A 19,378-nucleotide genomic window follows, 5' to 3' on the forward strand; every position below is an offset into this window, starting at 1 on the left:
AAAGGGAGGATATGGTATTGCAACTGACGAAGTGAGTAGGGGTAAATGAAGTTGTTTGAATTTCGTTTTGTTTTTGCTTTTCTTGATTTTTATTATTTATTTATTTATTTATTTATTTATTTATTTATTTATTTATTTTTAGTCAGGACATTTGCTTTGTTTCACTAAAAGTGCTGAAGCTGGAGGTCTTTAGGGAAATAATTACAGTAAAACCTCAAAGTAATGGACTAATCAGGGTGAGAATGTGTCTGTTAAAGTCGAAAGTCTGTTACATAATAAAGTAGGTTTTCTGAATGCATATGTTAAAAAAAATTGACAAATTAGTTTACCTCTTTTTAATTATGTAAAATTACACTTGTGTAATTAAAATTAAATATGAATGAAAAGTTTAATTTCACAGAAAAGTTTTCTATATGTATTGCTGTAATTTTAAATTTATACTAAATAGGTTTAGTAAATGCTTGCATTCATCAGTCACTAGGAGTAAGCAAATGCACAGGACTAGCATGGCTTAGCTCAGTGGGAACCTAGGCAGGCAGGCATGAAAACTGCTACAGAAAGTCAGGGCACCCTATAACAGAAGCACTGCTAGAGATGCTGTGTGATCACCTGCTAATCATTCATGGAACACTAAAAACAGTGACCCTTAGATTTAAATATGTAGACTATTGTTGTAGATATGCAATATTTACTTATGTTGGCAAAATTAGTATAGTGGTTTTTTTCCAACATATGGTCTATTCACCAAAATTTGTTTATAATAACAGTGAATTAATAACCAAAAATAACCTGTCAATTTAATTTTGAGCAAATCTTGGTTAAACGCATTTAAAATTAACAGGGTGTTAATTTTCACATAATACATACCGACCTGAAATTTTGTAAGTTAAATCCCTAGTCTGTTATATTGAGGTCCATAAAATCAAGGGTTTATTGTATAGCACAAGGGCACCATGGAGACTGCGCTAATGGAAAACATGGAAGATGGATTTCAATGAAAAGATGGGAGAAAATAGCCCAAGTAGGACTTGCCCTTGATGGACTGTGGAAGGAAGTCAGTTGAGCAGCGGGCTATGGATGTGCCACACTTTTATTATCCATTTATCAGCTGATTGATATTTGGAAGGTTTCTAGATTGAGGTGAGTATGAATAAGGCTCCATAAAAATTCACATTCAGACTTTGTGTGAAGATTGATTTTCATTTTTCTTAAGCAGTGGGATTGCTGTGTATGTTTAAGAAGTTGCCAAACTGTTGTCCAATGTGGCTGTCTCATTTTGCATTTCTACTAGCGATGCCGATGCCCAGCATTATAATTACCAGAGGTTATTGTCAGAAGATTTTCCTTGTTGTTTTATTTACTTATGAGCTTTGTATTCATATCAGTTCCCCTTGCCCCATAAAACCAAAGGATAAGATGCAGACTGACCCATGAAACATGCAGGACATTTGGAACAAAGCTAAGGAAACCTGAGCTTCAGAAACCTCATTCTTTTATCATGACCTTTGCCCCAGAGAGATACGATATTGTACTAGACCAGAAACAAATCTGTCCTCTTCCCCAGAAGGAACAATATACCTGTCTCCCCAGCTGCTTGCAGTGCAACTATGTTTATAAGATAGCCCACAATGAAAGCTTGCTCACAAGATGTGCAGAAACAAGCCATGCCTGAGGAGCTGTCTCCCAACACTGGGAAGATTTTTGAATTGTCAGTTTTACTTTCTTAATATTCATAAAGCTTGTTTATGAAGTATATTGCTTCTTGGGTCATGTTTGTTATGTTACAGGTTTGTGGTATAGTGACCAGTTCACTTTTAAATTTTGTTGGCATAAAGCTTGTATTAAAATAGATTATTATTTTTTTTTAGATTTACAAAATATGTATAGTTTATCATGAAAACTTCACACCAACATTATACACTTGGAAAAAAAATACAAACAGGATATATTACAAATTTATATAAGCAATAACTTAGTTCACACCATGCAATAAAAAGTACATTAATCAAGATACACAAGCTTTTATAGGTTCTAAACTGAAGGACTTTTCTTCTGCAGAATCCTTAAAACCGGTGGCACCTAAAATTTGTTAGCCTTTCTACTGAGAGGTAAATTGTACACAACAAGGATGAAAAAGATTAACAGACCAGTTGTCTATTATAAATCATTCCATCTTTGTTCAACAATGGCTGAAACTCTTTTCTCATATTCATGTTTGTTTTTCTGATAAAGTCATGTTACCTGGCTATTAGTTGGACTTTTTGGATTTGGTTCATCCAGCAGAGACTGAATTGAGGTTAAAATAGAAGATACATCATATGTTGGACTCCATCGATTCTGAAGGATATCTCAACATATGCTACCATCAGCATACACATTTGGATGAAACGTCTTGGATAAAAACCTAATAGTTAGTGGTTTATTTGGATATTCTTCAGAAAATTCTATTACTAGTTTGAAAGTACCATCGTCAAAGGGTGTCCCTTCCAAATATAACTGCATTCCACTGCATGATGTTGTTTTCAGATGGTGCACCACTGACACCCACAGGGTCCTCTTGCAATCACTTGAAATCCCACATGAGTCTCCTCCTCCAGGAGGGGTTGACATATAGCTGCCCCTCGGTCCATCTCTGAAATAGATTATTTTTAATCTCTATCCATAGTTATGGCCTGTCTTCATTTCTAATATTGTTGTTTCCCCCCCTTTTTGGGGGGTTAGAATTTAGTCTCACCAGAGATTTTCCAATTTACTTACTTTGTAGAGGGTCATCTTTTGGCTTTCTTGACCTTTGTGTTTTATTTATTTTCATTCTTATCTTCTTAATTGTTTTCTGATACACTCTACATTTTTTGAATTTATTCTGGTCTTTTATTCAAACTTCTAAAGTGTTTTGCTTAGGTCATTGACTTTTATCCCTCTCCTACAAAAAATAAAAAGACTATAATTTTCCTCTAAATACTACTTCTGTTACATGTCACAATTTTTGATATCTTACTCTTTTTATGACTAATGTGTTCTTAGTAGTTATTAACTATCATATGATTTTTTTTTTTACCAAGCTGTTGTTGTATTTGTCCCCATTTGTCTCCATTGTTCAAGTTTATTCAACTTTACACAGCTAGTTGGTGGCAGAATTAAGACCTGCACTATTTTGAGAGCTTATATTTTTGTTTTTATTATTATTTAGTCAATGTTACTTAACTGCATTGTCTTCTGAGAATGCAGACTGTGTGGCATCAACTTTTGGATTCTACTCTGACTTATTGAAGGCCTAATATATCTTATTTTTCAATCCATCCCTTGAAAAATATCTGATGTAGGGTTTTAAAAATCTATAGCATTAGGCTTATGAATTATTTTGTCTTAATATATCCTCAGTAATTTTTCCTCTGATAGATCCATAAGTGAAAGATAATGCTTTCATATTGCATTGTTATGGTAGTTTTATTAATAAAGTCTTATTAAAATAGTTATTCAAAAGAACATTTTTAATACACACTTATTAAAAACTAGGGGCCCAGTGCACAAATTCATGCACCTTGAAAGGAACTGTGGGCTGCAAGGCTGCGGTGGGCACAGGGGCAGGTCTCGGCCCATTCTCTGTGCACCTGCCTGGCCCCTCCCGCCGCAGCCTTCAGTCCCCTGTCTGCCTGCAGCCCCGCTCCTGCCACCTCCGCTCCCACGCACTGACAGTGCTGGGCCGCTTGCACCCGCTGATGGTGCGGAGCGATTGGGGCCAGCACCAGCAGTGGGTGCAAGCAGGGCCGGTGCCCTCAGGGGTGATCAGGGCCAGCAGCCACCTTTTGCACCCACTGACAGTGCGGAGCCATTGGGGCTGGGGCAGTGGGAGGTGGAGAAGTCCTCAGAGGCGATCGGGCCAGGAGCCACTGCTCGCACTCACTGATGGTGCTGAGCAATTCAGACTAGTGCTGGCTGTTTGTTTTTTCAGTTGTTCTGGTTGTTCCACCGTTCGGTCTATTTGCATATTAGCCTTTTATTATATAGGATAATAGGAAATTACCCTGGCCAGTGTGTCTCAGTTGGTTAGAGTGTCATCCAGTCCACTGGAAGGTCACAGGTTTGATTCCCAGTCAGGGCACATACCTAGGTTGTGAGTTCCTCCTTCCCTCTGTCTCTAAAAGCAATAAAAATGATAATATTAATAGGAAATTTTCTTTTACTCATGGTTTGATAAGGTAGTGGCTGTGAGAGAAAAGGAAGTATTTTTAGATGAGAGCAGAATGTGTGGGCTCTTCACAGAATGCTCAGAAGTTAGTTGAACCATTCAGGGACAAGCTAAATATATGCAAACAAACCCTAGTATAAGTGAACCATTCCTTATACAACTATGGCAGAGTGGAAATTCTCCTGATATTTTAAGATTGTTTGGTCAAGTCCATTGACATTAGTGGCGGTCAGCTAATCTATATAGGTCTCTGTGATTTCTACAAAATACACCTTTTTATCTTGTGCAGCATATTTTAATTTCTAAGAGTAAATGGGCTTCTCAGAAAATAGCCATTATCCCAGTGAATATGTATTTAAGCTGTAGATCTTTGGCCTTATAGCAAATTTAAATTCTGTCTTTAAATAATTTGTTTCTGGTTTGTGTGTTTTTTTTCTCACTTAAACTAAACTTATCAGGTGGTTACTATACTCTTAGATCAAATGATGCTATCTTATCAACTACCTCATACTGTTTGATTGAAAAAAATTAAATTATAGATCTTTTCTTGAGATCTGACCAATACCTATAGACTGTGAAATTCAAAAAGGAAAATAAAGGAACATAGAAACAGAATAAACAATTTTGGGCAATTTACATGACCATTGAGAGCCTACACTAAATATCTCATAAATCTTCTTATCTATTTTGGTTATTGTTAAATAAAAATATTTTCATATCAGGGTACTTATTCTCATAAGATGATACAAAGAGTAAGATTAGTTTGAGTATCTTGCAAATAAAATAAAATTTTATATCTGTAATTTTTTTCTTTGATTTTCTATGTCGACTTCAGTACAAGAGAGGATGATGGGTATGAGCAGACAAAAATAATTCAATTATTAGTGATTAGCATATATAAAAATATAGATGTTAAAGTTGCATGTCTATAATCTTGAAAAATTATGTTTTATGGTTACTAGTGCAGTGAAATCCTTTGAATTAGGGGATACTCTGCCTGATAGAATATAAGTATTGGTATTGTGTAGCAGGATAGCTTTTTGTAGCACACTCTAGTAAAGAAGAAATTCTTTACTGGATTTCCTAAAATTTTTGAGTTGGAGGCTTTGACATGATCAATACCATATTTGTATTGCAGAGTAATAAAATTGAAAGTGGGGCAGGGAACTGGGAAACTTTATAATATCTCAGGTATGAAATAATTAAGAAACCCTAAACCCTGAAATGGATATAGAAATGAAAAGGAAGTAAATGTAAATAAGGAATTGTAACTCAGATTAGATAATGAAAAGCATAGGAGAAGGTGAAGTTAATAGAACCAATGATTTTAGTAAAAATATGATATTGAAAAATTAGGAGAATTCTAGAGAGAGTTCCAACTGAATATACTGTAAGGACATTCAGAAATAATATTATTGAGAGACTAGAGCCCCGGTGCATGAAATTCATGCATGGGTATGGTCCCTAGACCTGGCCTGTGATCATCTTCCCTGGCTGCCTACAGCTGGCCCCACCCCACCCCCCACTGCCACCCACCCCCAGTTCCCCATTTGCCATCGGGTGATTGGTGCCTGACCACCAGGGGAAGGGACCGAGAGGTCGGCTGTTCCTGCCCAGTTGCTAGCCCCGCCCCTGCCATAGGTCACCCTCTGTGTGGGGTGACCAGTGGGTCAGGGGCCTTGGCCTGGCGTCACGTGCATTCCCTGCCACCCACCCCCAGTCCCTCATTTGCCATCATGTGTTCAGAGCCTGCTGGCTAGGGAAAGGGACCGAGAGGTGGTCAGCGCACCTCATAGTGACTGGTCCAGCAGTCATTCTAGTTGTTCTACCATTAGGGTCAATTTGCATATTGCCCTTTTATTATATAGGATAGGATAGAGGCCTGGTGCACGGGTGGGGGCTGGCTGGCCTGCCTGATGGGGGCCCTGGATCGGGGTGGGGGTCCCTGCTGGGGGGCGGGGCCGGCCTGGGCAAGGGGCCATGGTCATTCTGGTCTCTGGTCGTTTTCACCATTTCAGTCACTGGGCTTTTATTAATAGGCTTATAATTATCATAGGAATTTTGCACACATATATAGCAGTCATTGTTCTGATCAGAAGCAGGCACATTCTAAAGTGTTTACCTAAACAGAATTTAGTGAAGGGACAGTTAACAGGAGTGTGGCAGGTTTAAGGGAATGAACAAGGGATAATGAATTCTTGTGAATGACAAACACAGGGAAGTCACTACCATTCCTAGGGCTTACAGAACAAGGAAAGAAACAATATTATCAGGGACCAGGAAGAGCTGGAGCCATGGAAGGCAGGCTGCTGAGAAGGGTGGCCATCTGTTAGTCTGCCCATTAAGAGAAAACAGGTAGGTCCCCAAGGGCAAGAGAGCCTGAGTCATCCATCTGTAAGCCCCATCATTACTCAGGCTCCTTGAGGGTCGAAAATAAACCTAGGCAGTGGAGGAAGCAGAGAGTGACAGCAAATATACTGTGGAGTTATGATTGAAGACAAGAAAGTGGATGATTTTACTTTTGAAAGGTTAGAGAGAACAACCTAATTTTTAATAATCCACAGGAAATAATATCCAATGAAGAGGATGAAGTTGTCTGAGATAAAATAAAATGCAAAGTATAAATGTCCTCAAATAAGAAGATAACTAACTCTGGGGAATGTTGAAGAAAAATTAAATAGCCAAGAAACAATTTATTGGGTCACCATCAGTGATCTTTCTGATTTCTCTTTTGGAAGAAAAGAGCAGTAAACAAATTGCTGAAGCTTCAAGACAGCAGAGAAAGAGGGAAATGCAGAGAACAAACCATCTATTTGATAAATTTTGTATTGGAAGGGAGTAGAAAACTAGAACTAGTAAATATGGAAGAATATACTGTAATTGTTTTTTCCATGAAAGTGAATTCAAAAAGAAAAAAATTAGTTTCTTTAGATGAGGTATCCTCACTTTGGCTCTTTTTCTGTATCACAAAGAAACATTTACTGGGTACTAATCTTGCTGTAGAATATAAAAAGTGGTAGGAAGCATAAGTATATTAAACGGAGAAAGAATAAAGTCATTATTAATGTTCAAATTAGAGAATACATTTAGTATCAAACTTATTAATATCTCACGGGGTATCAAGCTATCTAAATGAGTGAATTTCACATTTTGAAAAGACCCAATTTGAAGATAGTAATTTACTTTGCTATTACTAACCCTCATCCTAAATAAAACTGGATTGTGTTTTTTGATCTTATGCTTATGAAAGCATTTGATTCCACATTTAGAAAGAGAGGTACTTTGGGTACTTTCCAAGTACAGCTCAAATATACTGCCATAGAAATGTGTCCAATATTTGAAGAGAAACAGTGTCCATGGAGGATAACCTGAGATTAATGCCACCCATCCTTTCCTCTAGATGCTCTGAGCTGTTTCCAGATTAAGCTAGTCAGCAGAGAGCTGAATATCCGCATTGACATTTTGGTCCCCATTGTGAAACTGTGTTTACGGAATTGCGTTTTAAAATGTTTCCATAGGGCTGCATTGAAGGAAACTCCTTATGAGATATGTCTCTGTCTTATACAGATGTTGCTGAACACTTTGCTCATTGTAAAGCATAGTTCCTTTTACATTGGACTCATTTAACATATCTCTTTCTGGGCTCCATACCAGGCATCTTACGCTTCTTCAAGCAACTGCTTAGATATGATTTATACAGATATGATGAATCTCACAACTGATTGCGTCGCCATCTGTGTGGTGTGCCAGGAATCTTAAAACCAAAGTTTTACAGAACCTCACAAAATATATTTTGTGGTTTTTATCAAAGTAGCATTGATAAGTATTATTAATCAACTAGTATAGAGAGTATTTAATTTTAAAAGTGAAAAATCTGTCCCCATTCTCTCCCATCCCTGGTTCCATTCTCCCCATATATTACATATCTGTTTGTTCAGTTATCAATTTTGATATCAATATTACCAATTGACTATTGACTTCTTGATAGATCAATTCATAGTTAGCTACTTACTTTTTCCCCCATGTCTGGCCTGGTTTTTGATACACGCAGAAATAACAGAGGTATCAAATATAAACAGGTGGGAATGGACATTTTTATTCACTCATTTAATCAGGCAGTAAACCTATTATTATTAGACACTAACCACTAGGTAGGGGGTCAGATATAATGGTGGACCAAATATTGGATCCAAGACTGACATACAGACTTCTGAAATAGTCATTCAGTGGGTAATCCTATATAATAAAGAGGTAATATGCAAATTGACCACCACTCCAACACACAAGATGGCTGCACCCATGTGGTCAAAGATGGCCACCCCAATGTGGACACAAGATGGCCACCACAAGATGACCAGCAGGGGAGGGCAGTTGGGAGGGACCAGGCCTGAAAGGGAGGACAGTTGGGTGGGACCCAGGCCTGAAGGGGAGGGCAGCTGGGGGTGACCTGCCCTGCAGGGGAGGCAGTTGGGGGGAACCAGGCCTGCAGGGGAAGGCAGTTAGGGGTGACCAGGCCTGCAGGGGAGGATAGTTAGGGGCAACCAGGCTGGCAAGGGAGGGAAGTTAGGGGTGACTGGGCCAGCAGGGAAGGGCAGTTAGAGATGACCAGGCCTGCAGGGGAAGACAGTTAGGGGCAACAAGGCCACAGGGAAGGGCAGTTAGGGGCGACCAGGCTGGCAAGGGAGGGCAGTTAGGTGTGACCAGGCATGCAGGAAAGGACAGTTAGGGGTGACCAGGCTGGCAGGGGAGAGCAGTTATGGACAATTAGGCCAGCAGGGGAGTAGTTTGGCATTGATCAGGCTGGCAGGGGAGTGGGTAGGGGTGATCAGGCTGGCAGGCAGAAGCAGTTAGGGGCAATCAGGCAGGCATGCAGGCAAGCAGTTGGGAGCCAGCAGTCCTGGATTTTGAGAGGACAGTCAGACATTCCTCGAGGGGTCCCAGGCTGAAGAGGGTGCAGGCTGGGCTGAGGGACACCTCCCCCTCATGCATGAATTTCGTGCACCAGACCTCTAGTAAAACCATAATGAAGTAATTGCTATTGAGTAAAGGGAATTAAAACTACAGGATGCTATGGGCTCCCTGCAGAATGGCGGGGTTTGACAAGCTAGGGTCATGGGATGTGCTTACTGGCTGGAAGCTCCATCTGAGCTGAGTCCTGCAGAATGTGTTGTATAGCCAGATAGAGGATGATAAGAGAGCCCAGGTGTAACCCATGATCAGGGGTGTAACCCATGCAGGACAGTATGAAGGTACTTCTCTCCTTCCTGCCTTAACAGGGAGTGGCCATAAGCCTGGAGACTCACCTCAAGGCTGCAAAATGGAAAATCTATCTCTACACTTTGATATAAATTGTTAACATGGGGAGAATAAAATTTAAAACCCAGCTAGAAGTAAAATGTCACTTTAAGAAAAGTGATTATGGTGACCACAGGTTATGACATCAACTTAAGGAGTATCAGTGTGTGTTCCTGTTGCAGCAGAGATATTTTGTGTTTTAAGAAAATAAGATATCTCACTTCAGCAAATGTTCTTTAGTTGTTGTTTTTCTCACCTAATCCCCAATGCACTAGACTCCTCAGGAGCACTAACATCTCCTCCCAGGCTTGCTTACCCAATGGCTGAATGTTTTAGTCATATTTTTTCCTCCTTACATAAAACCTTCACACCAAGATAAACAGTCTTGGTCATTTGCTGCAGGGGTGTGTGATAATTTATTTTAGATGTTTTGAAATGTGAGGTTTTAGTGAGGACTAAATATATTTATTCTCTTCATAAAATACTTCACAAGTTACATCTTTGACCCCATAGCAGTGAATTTGAGGGGAAATTTTACCTCATGCGTCACACGCAGCACACTTCTGAATCCCCGTGTATTTTCCTGTGGCCTGATAAATTATATGCTTCAAGGGTGACAGAATGCTTTCCCAAAGGTTATTGGTTTTTAGGTGCCATGTGGCTGCACAGCCTTCTGATGACTTTAGACTTGGATCATACATGGGCTGAGGGAGGATTTATTAATTTGAAAGATTCTCTTAGCTCAGGGGCAGGCAAACTAGAGCCCACAGCCCACTCTGGTCCCTGCCTGTTAAAGAAAATAAGATCTCTCACTGCTTTTAAAGTCTGTATGCTAAGATGGTTTTTACATTTTTCAAGTGTTGTTTAAAAAAAAAGTAACAGGAAAGAAGAAAAGAGGATATGGGACTGAGAGCTATGTGACCTGAAAATACCAAAAAAAAAAAAAAAAAAAATTAACTCTTTTACTCTTTGGTCCTTTACAGAAAAAGTTTGCTTATCCCTCTCTTAGGCCATCCGAACTATTGTTTGGGCTAGAAGAACTATTTAGTGCACATGGTGGAAAATATCCAGTTATTAAAATTTCAGTGATGTTTAGGTTATTCGAATGTGCCTTCTGAATGACTCCCAACATGTTATAAAACAAAAAAGCTCCAACTCTTTGCTGTGTATTTATAGGACCATAAAGCCGTACCATAGGTTTAACATTATATTATATTGTTCTTAGCTTTACGAAGCATAAAGCTTTGCAAGTTACATAAATGCTATGCTAGTAAAACAAAACAAAATAAAGCTATCCTTCTAAGCACATATACAAATCTCAGCTACAAAAGGAGATTTGATAGCAACGACATATAATTCCCAAGCTTCTGTACATTGATTTTTCAACCTTATGATGAATCTGATGTTTACATGTATACACAGAGCATATATTATTGTGTGACATTTTTCTAAGTGAAGGTTGAATTTTAAAGGATATTGTGTAGTCAAGAAAGCTTCAAATTCATTTTAATTTTGATGTAGATTTCCAAATTTTAGGGATTTTATAAAAATTAGCTGTATGTCTTTCCTTTTTTCTTCCATTTTATATCTATGTGAAAAGCTGCAAGTGAATGTGAAAGTCAAATTATGTAAACAACAAATAAAAAGGTCCTTTTCAAAGCCTATGACATTGTAGGCATTACTACTAATATGGTATGTGTTATCAGTGGAAGTGCAAGATCCCTTTCCCCACTGAGTGCTTGGGATGGGGTCCTTACCATATCTGGAGAAAAATAATTTTCTGAGACTCACAAGGGAGAATGAGTGACTTTTCTTTGTATGGAATTATATTATTGGGTTTCCAAAGTCCCAATTTCTTTAATCCAGTCCTGAAAGATATGCAGCTGGGGATTCAGTAGAGTTATAAGCAAAGCCAGTGTCCAAAATTTCTGTTCCATGGTGAAGTGGGGTCCAGTTTAGCATCAGGCTAGTTGCGGTCCATCAGTCCATGTGTGGTGTCCACATGGCCCTGAGCCATATGGACGAATGCAGGGGAGCCAAGAGAGTGCACCCCTTGTGACAAGAGTCCCAAGTTTCCTGAAAACATGAGAGAAGGAGGGCCAAGAGAGAGAACTTCTTTGTTTAGAGGATTAAATATCCCAAATCTTCCTGTGCTTGAGTGGCCACGCCTACTCTGGCCAATGACCTGTTTCCAGGTGTGACTGACAGGCAAGTACCTTCCCTGTGTCACCCAGACTTTACTGGGCATGTGTCTGTTCTCCCACTGCCCAGTCCCTTCCCCCAGGGATCCATGGGGAATAGACCAGTGGCTCCCTGGGAGTGTTAAACTGCAGCTTCCTTGCAAAGCTGCACAAATGCCATGCCTATAATATTTGGCCTCCCTTTGCTCTTTCCAGTTGTTATTAATAGCTAGGTTAAATTACAATGGCATCATATGCACCATAGCAGACCAGTCTTTCTTTCCTTCCAGCAAAAGTGTCTTCAGACATCTGATTACTTGTATTAAAACTGCAAAGGAGCTTTTGCTAATGACTCCAATAGGAGCATGCTTTGGGAAGATGTGTGAGAAGGGAAAATACTAATGCTGTCAAAATTCACGGAAATGAAAATGCAGAAGGAAGTACACTATGAAGGCAAAATATACTACCATGGGCTGGAAATCAAACGAACGTCTAAAATGTGGTATGAGCCAAAACCGGTTTGGCTCAGTGGTAGAGCGTCGGCCTGCGGACTGAAAGGTCCCAGGTTCGATTCTGGTCAAGGGCATGTACCTTGGTTGCGGGCATGTCCCTAGTAGGGGGTGTGCAGGAGGCAGCTGATCGATGTTTCTCTCTCATCGATGTTTCTAACTCTCTATCCCTCTCCCTTCCTCTCTGTAAAAAATCAATAAAATATATTAAAAAAAAATGAAATGTGGTATGATACAAATTATCAAACTTTCTATTTGACATTCAAGCATGTAATACCAAACATCAAAAATAAATGTGTTGTGCCTGAAGAAAGAAACCTTTATTCCTGGCTGAAAATGTGATTCTCAGTTTAGGATGGGGTTGGATTGGATGTGTTCATGACTTTGTCCTGGTTTGTTCTTATTAGCTATTCAGCATCCGGTGGCTTAAGCCCTCTCATTCTTCTAAGCCTGAGTTTCTTGACTTGAAAAAAAAAAAAAAAGCATCCCTACCAGAGTTAGAATTTTCTGTCATGCACCAACAATACAGTGTGGACTTATGTATTAAAGTGATGTATAAATATTAGATGTTGTTTTTATTAAGTCAAGGGCTACACCTTCTTCTATATTCCTTAACTTTCCCAATAAGAGGAGACATTTCACATGTATTTGTGCCTTTATATTCAAGACAATGATCCGGAATGCCTATGCCATTGCTTGGGAGTGTTTTAAACTTCAAGTAGGATAATATCTTAAATCTCAATATGCTTGAAAATGAAGAAAGTGCAAAAAGCACTATATACTGATGCTGTGAATCCTAAAGAAAATACCCTATGTCATATACTTATTCATGAATAATGAATGTATCCTCTCTGGAAAACCAAACTTGGATAAAATGCAACCCTCCTTAACATCTCAGATTCTCAAATTCTCTATGTAGTCTTTAAATTCCATAGTGCAATCTCAAATGCAATATATCTACTAGTAAACTAGGGGCCCAGTGCATGAATTCATGCACCTTGAAAGGAACTGTGGGCCGCAAGGCTGCATTGGGCACAGGGGCAGGTCTTGACCCATCCTCCAAGCCCTGCCCAGCCCCTCCTGCCGTAGCCCCCTGTCCCCTGTCTGCTGGCAGCCCCGTTTCTGCCGCCGCTGCTCCCATACGCTGAAGGTGCTGGCCACGCATGCATCTGCTCACGGCGCTGAGCAGTTGGGGCTGGCACCATCGGCAGCTGCTGCACAGATCACCCCTCAGGAGCAGGGGGAGGTGGAGAAGCCCTCAGGGTGATTGGGGCAGCAGCCGCTGCTTGCACCCACTGATGGTGCTGAGTGATCGGGGCCAGCGCCGGGCACTGGCAGTGTGTGTGAGTGGCAGCTCCGGCACCGGCAGCAGGTGTGAGTGCCGGGTGGGACCACGGCACACGGGAGCAAAGAATTTTCAGTAACCACCAGAGGCTCACCCTGATGACAGCGACTGGTACCCCATTTTGGTCTGGCACCCCCGCTCACCTGCTCCACCATCCCACCACGGCTGACCTGCACCATGTTCCACACTCTGCCGCCTGCTGCCAACGCCCACCATATTTCGCGTGTGCCCCCTGGTGGTCAACGCATGTTATAGCGACCAGTTGTTCAGTTGTTCTGCCGTTCGGTGTATTTGCATATTAGCCTTTTTTATATAGGATCTATACTAACTATCTTTCCAGGCAACTATCTCTGTTAGTTATTTTTTTTTTCAGTTGCTTAACAAACAAACAAACAAATGAGGAAACAGGTCCAATCATGAAAAAGCCCAGAGCAAGCTGTGGATTTTGATGTCCTCACTTTTGTGCCTAGTTGGTCTTTCTCTGACATCCATCCCTTTATGATAGTGAAATGGCCAAGAGGACCTTAGGGAAGAAGCACCTCCACTCCCAGTAGTTCTGTGTTCTGTTTTATTTTCTGCCCCAGGTCTTCCCTCGGGAGCCAGGATGTAAAAAGTGCCCGGTTGTCCTCTTCAGCACTCACTTCTGCCTCAGGGCTCTTCCTGTCTCCTAGGTGACCCCACTCCTCTGGAGCAAGTGTGGCCAGATTGTGTATGTTACATTACCCTGTAATCTTCTGCTGTTCTCCAGGAACTTCACATTAACTGGGGAGAGAGATTTTAGTTCTCAGTCCTAAAAATGATAAGATGTGTAACTTTCTTGCTTAAAACTCTTCAGTGGATTTCCTTCCAGCACCTTTAAAATGAAATCTGCTACATTACGATGGCCTTGCTCTGACCTCCCCTCTCCAACACCTCCCCCAACTCTTCCCTTCTTCATGTGCTCCAAAAACACTGGCTTCCTTACAGTCCCCCAAGCATGCCAAGTATGCTCAGGGCGTTTGCAATTCTGGCTCTGCATATATGTGACTTAATATGTACAATGTATAACAATATTATAGTATTTAACATGTAATATGTTATACATGCTATATAACAATACCAGCGGTATATTTATTATATATCTACTAGGGGCCCAGTGTATGAATTTGTGCACCTTGAAAGGAACTGTGGTTGCAAGGCTGCAGTAGACCCAGGGGCAGGTCTTAGCTCATCCTCCATGCCCCTGCCCAGCCCCTCCCACCACATTACCGCCCCCCCCCCCTGCCCCAACATTCCCTGTCTGCCGGTACCCCGCTCCCGCTGCTGCCACTCCCACACGCTGATGGCACTGACCCCGCTTGCACCCGCTGACAGCATGAGCATTTGGGGCCAGCGCCATTAGTGAGTGCAAGCAGGGCCGGTGCCATCAGCAGGTGCAAGCAGCGGCTGCTGCCCCAATCGCCCCTTAGGAGCAGGGGGAGGTGGAGAAGCCCTCAGGGGTGATCAGGGCAGGCAGCCACCCCTAGCACCCGCTGATGGCGCTGAGCAATAGAGACCGGTGCCAGGGAACTGGCAGCAGGTGCGAGCTGTGGCTCCGGTGCCAGTAACAGGTGCGAACTGTGGCTCCGGTGCCAGCTGCAGGTGCAAATGGGGCCGGTGCTGACAGTGGATGAGAGTGGTGGCTCCCGCACTGGCAGCAGGTGCAAGCGGGGCCATTGCCAGCAGCAGATGCAAGAGGCCGTTGCAAGCCCTGATCTCCCCTCAGGAGCAGGGGGAGGTTGAGAAGCCCTGAGGGGCTATTGGGGCCAGCAGCTGCATCTTGCACCCATTGACAGCACAGAGTGATCAGTGCTGGAGCCAGGTGCTGGCAGTGGGTGCGAGCGGGGCCAGCGCTGGCAGCAGATGCAAGCATCAGCAGGACTGCGGCACACGGGAGCAAAGAATTTTCAGTAACCACCAGAGGTTTGCCCCGATAACAGCGACCCCCCCTTTGGTGCCCCCACTCACCTGCTCCACCATCCCACCACGGCGATGCCTGCCATTTTTGCGCACGCCCCCCGGTGTTTAGCACATGTCATAGGGACCGGTTGTTCGGTTCTGGTTGTTCCACTGTTTGGTTTATTGGCATATTTGCCTTTTATTATATAGGATTATTTCTCCTCCCCCTTATGTAATTTAATAACAAACATGCCATGAAAATAAAATCTCTGTCCATATTGTTCACTCCTATCTACCAGTGATTTGAACAGTATCTGGTACAAGGAAGACTCTCAGAAACTTCCTGAGTCAGTGAGTCAGCAAGTGAGCGAATCAGTAAATGATAAAAAATAATGAATGAATGAGTTGTTCCAGCACAGGTGCTTAATTTGAATCTCATTGAGTTAGGCACCCTCCCACCATCAGTACTACCAAGTGGCATCCGCCTGTCCCGAATCAGGTGGGTTGAGAAGTGCTGAAAAGGTGACCTTTTAAAGAAAATTCAGGGGCTGTTACTCAAAGAAAGAGAAGAGTGTACTGAGGAGGGAGGAACAGCTGTCTGCCCTGTGAGTCCCCCTTCTCTCTTTCTCTCACCATGCCTGTATGTTAATACCTTGGACTAGGTTTATATCTTTTCTTTTGCTCCCTTCTCTGAAAAGGTTATCAATTCTTCTTTTGAAATAACATATCTTTTTTTGAGTACTTTCCAATACAATCCACATTGGTATTGACCCTCAGTTCCCTTGTCACTAGTCATACTGCCCGTGGTGATGTGATCTCCACAACCCAGGATCTCCTGACTATGGGTTTCTTATTCTGTCATTTCTTAAAAAAAAAAAAAAGTACAACATAGTCAATTGTTCTTTTTACCTAATGGATGTTGAAAATGTTGTCAGTTTTGTAATGGTGGCATAGGAAGGAAATGTGAAGGGGATTTTTTAAAAGCAAGAAATAGGGTTGGATTTTAGGAAAAATTATTCATTGTGCAATTCAAATTTTATATCTCATAATTTAAATGTTTATTGTACACTACAGTGGGCACCATATGGTGTTTCATTTGTTTAACATCTGGGTATATTGACATATATTAAAGGAACCATGGAATTTTGGCTCAATTTCCATTTAAAACTGCATTTGTTGCCCTGGCCAATGTGGCTCAGTGGATAGAGCATAAACTGGCACTGAAAGGTTGCATTAGATTCCATGTCAAAGGCACATACCTGGGTTGCAGGATCCATCTTGGGCCCTGTTCAGGTGAGTGCAAGAGGCAACCAATCAATGTGTCTTTCTCACATCTCCCTCTCTCTTGCCCTCCTTGTCTTCCACTCACTCTGAAAACAAAAGGAAAAAAAATGTCCTTGGGTAAAGATTGAAAAAAATAATAATAAAACTGGACTTGTTTTTAAATAAAGGAAGTATGTACATTTTTTGTTTGTTTGTTTTTAACAAATTGTTTTTGGTGTGGAGAATATAAAGTCCTGGCATCGGATAAGAAAATTAAGTTTAGTTTTGTAGATACAGAACATGGTTGTTTCTAAAGTATTTTCTCACTAATTTGTTAATCTGATTTTCCCACCAGGCATTTCCCGGGAACATCAACTCTGATAGTGTGGTCCGGCATGACTTACAGCATCCCGTTGTTGCCCGCTACGTGCGCTTCGTGCCTCTGGACTGGAATGGAGAAGGCCGCATCGGGCTCAGAATTGAAGTCTACGGCTGTTCTTACTGTGAGTATCACACAGATGAAATTCGTGGTGGGTTTTGCCATCTTCATGTACAGTCTTTGTGTAAATTGTGACCTGTTTATTTTCAGTTATTTAGCATGGCTTGCTTTCTCTGACAGTAAACTGCCTTCTGTTTTTATATATAAATAAAATATAAGGTTGTTTTTTGTTATAAATATATGTTTACATTTACTCACAAACATGTTATGTAAGAATACCTTAAGAATATCTTAAGGATTGGGAAGCAATTTTGTTCAGTTAGCTAAAACAACAAAGCTTATTAGTAAAATTGCCTGAAGTCTTATGAAATACTTCAAAAAAGAAACCTATGTTAATATCCGCCTTTTTTGTTTTTTGTGATGGATTTTGAGTATATTCCAAGAGCTTTCTTCCAGTTCTGCTCCATTGTAGCATCACTATTCTAAAACCAAGCACCGAGTTTTAATGGCAATTACATCATCACTATTCTAAAACCAAGCACCGAGTTTTAATGGCAATTACATTTTACTTGTCTATACGTTTTATTTGCACCTTTTCAAATTTACTTGGCCATCTTTTTTTTTTTTTTAATCATGAGATTTTTTAAAACTCTCTTTTTGTATTTTTTAAAAATGCATTGTGCATAGTTCTACTGATTCCACTATGAGGATTTTGGGGGATTTTAATTCTGTTACCACTGTTTCTACTTATTTTTTAAAGTAGTGTTTGATTTCTTCTCCGTCTCCTCCATTTCCTCCTCTTCCTTCCTTCTTCATCTTCTTAGCCCACTTACCTGCCTATCCTCTCTTCCTTATTCCTCCACTAACCCATCTTTTTGCCTGTGACTTCAAATTCTTCAAAACTTTATCTGTGGAACTTCTTTTAGGCCAGGTTGATGGTGGCGCCAAGAGATGACTTATCTTTGCTCATTTGCTTCTATAAGCACAGAATTACTTTAGGGACACACAATGACCTGAAAGATTGTTGGAGGCTGTTTGAGGCCACTATGTAGTATAAATTCAATCTGAAAACTCACGATTTGCAAACACTGGCTTTAGAATATGAACTCTCTTTTAAAATATTTCTTTCTCCTACAAAGAAAGTTTGTTCCCATTCCCATTCTTCCAGTTGGCTGGAGGAGGAGGGATGCTGGATATGAGCAGGGCGAGGAATTGGGATATCAGCTTTATGCAAGGGATCTCTTATTAGACTCTCCCTAAATGAAAGCTCACTATAACCAGTAAATGAGAAAATGCACTATTGGGCAAGCTTTTTAAAATTAACCAAATACTTGGTAGTTAATAATAAAAACTATATAAAAGTTTCACCTCTGTGTGAATTTAATTACAGAGATTAGTGAAGATTGTCACTATAATAATGACCAAATAATATTTTATTAATTCATGAGAAACATTGTTGTATACACACTAAGCTAGTTAATACAAAGGGACCACGGAGATCAATTTTACAGTTCTTTAGGCCTTTATTTTATTTGGTCATCACTTTATTATAGCAAATACAATGAGTAGAAACACAGCATTAGGTCTTCAGGAGAATTAGATCTTTAGGGGGAAGTTTTAACTCTTCAGGTGAAGCCTAAAATGAGTCTGAACATAAATTTGTGTCCTTTCAATACCACAGTGAATAAGAAAAACTTGGTATGATAGATAAAGGCCATTAATTAATCTAGTAGTGTTTATATGGATGAAAATTGTGAAAGTTAGAATTTTCTCAAAGGCACTCATCCTGAGTGTGAGCTGCAAGGGAACCCAGACAGGTGGGTATAAAGCCAAAGCTCAGCACCACCGTCATGTTTTCCTGCTCCTTAATTCCAGCAAAGTGAGCACCCATGTGACCAGCACCAGGTCAATAAAAGATGCATATTTCACCCCAAAAGTACTCCTTGGGCCTATATTTGTGAGAATTATCCATGCTGTTAAGGTATTTATTTCCATTAGTATGATTATTCTATGGTATGAAGATTATACAATTATTTTTTCATTTCATGTTTGTGAACACTTGAGTGTTTCTAGTTTTGATTATTTCTATAAAATTGTTATAAACATTTCTCATTAGTGTACCCAAGGAAGGGGTAGTTAATATCAAGTTAGCATATGCATTTTTCCAAAATTTATTAAATGACAAAAACTTAAAGTGGTTGTATCAAGTTAGACTCTCACAAGCAATGTATGAGGGTTTAG

The 19,378-nt window shown here is 40.5% G+C and overlaps 1 protein-coding gene and 1 pseudogene across 2 annotated transcripts in view; one reads left to right on the top strand and one right to left on the bottom strand.

Annotated features, from left to right (window-relative positions):
- The window catches only part of CNTNAP2 (contactin associated protein 2), a 1,915,008-nt gene that overhangs the window by 763,548 nt on the left and 1,132,082 nt on the right, over positions 1-19,378 (top strand). Inside the window, exon 4 of the mRNA XM_080666270.1 lies at positions 17,054-17,201. Within this exon, the coding sequence (XP_080522396.1) occupies positions 17,054-17,201 (148 nt within the window). The remainder of the gene's footprint in view (positions 1-17,053; positions 17,202-19,378) is intronic.
- Positions 2,158-2,581, bottom strand: LOC308245963 (ubiquitin-conjugating enzyme E2 B-like; annotated as a pseudogene). The gene has a single exon. The product of its transcript is annotated as a ubiquitin-conjugating enzyme E2 B-like (transcript).

The sequence above is a fragment of the Plecotus auritus genome (assembly GCF_963455305.1).
Source record: "Plecotus auritus genome assembly, chromosome: 4".
NCBI classification, from domain to species: Eukaryota; Metazoa; Chordata; class Mammalia; order Chiroptera; family Vespertilionidae; genus Plecotus; species Plecotus auritus.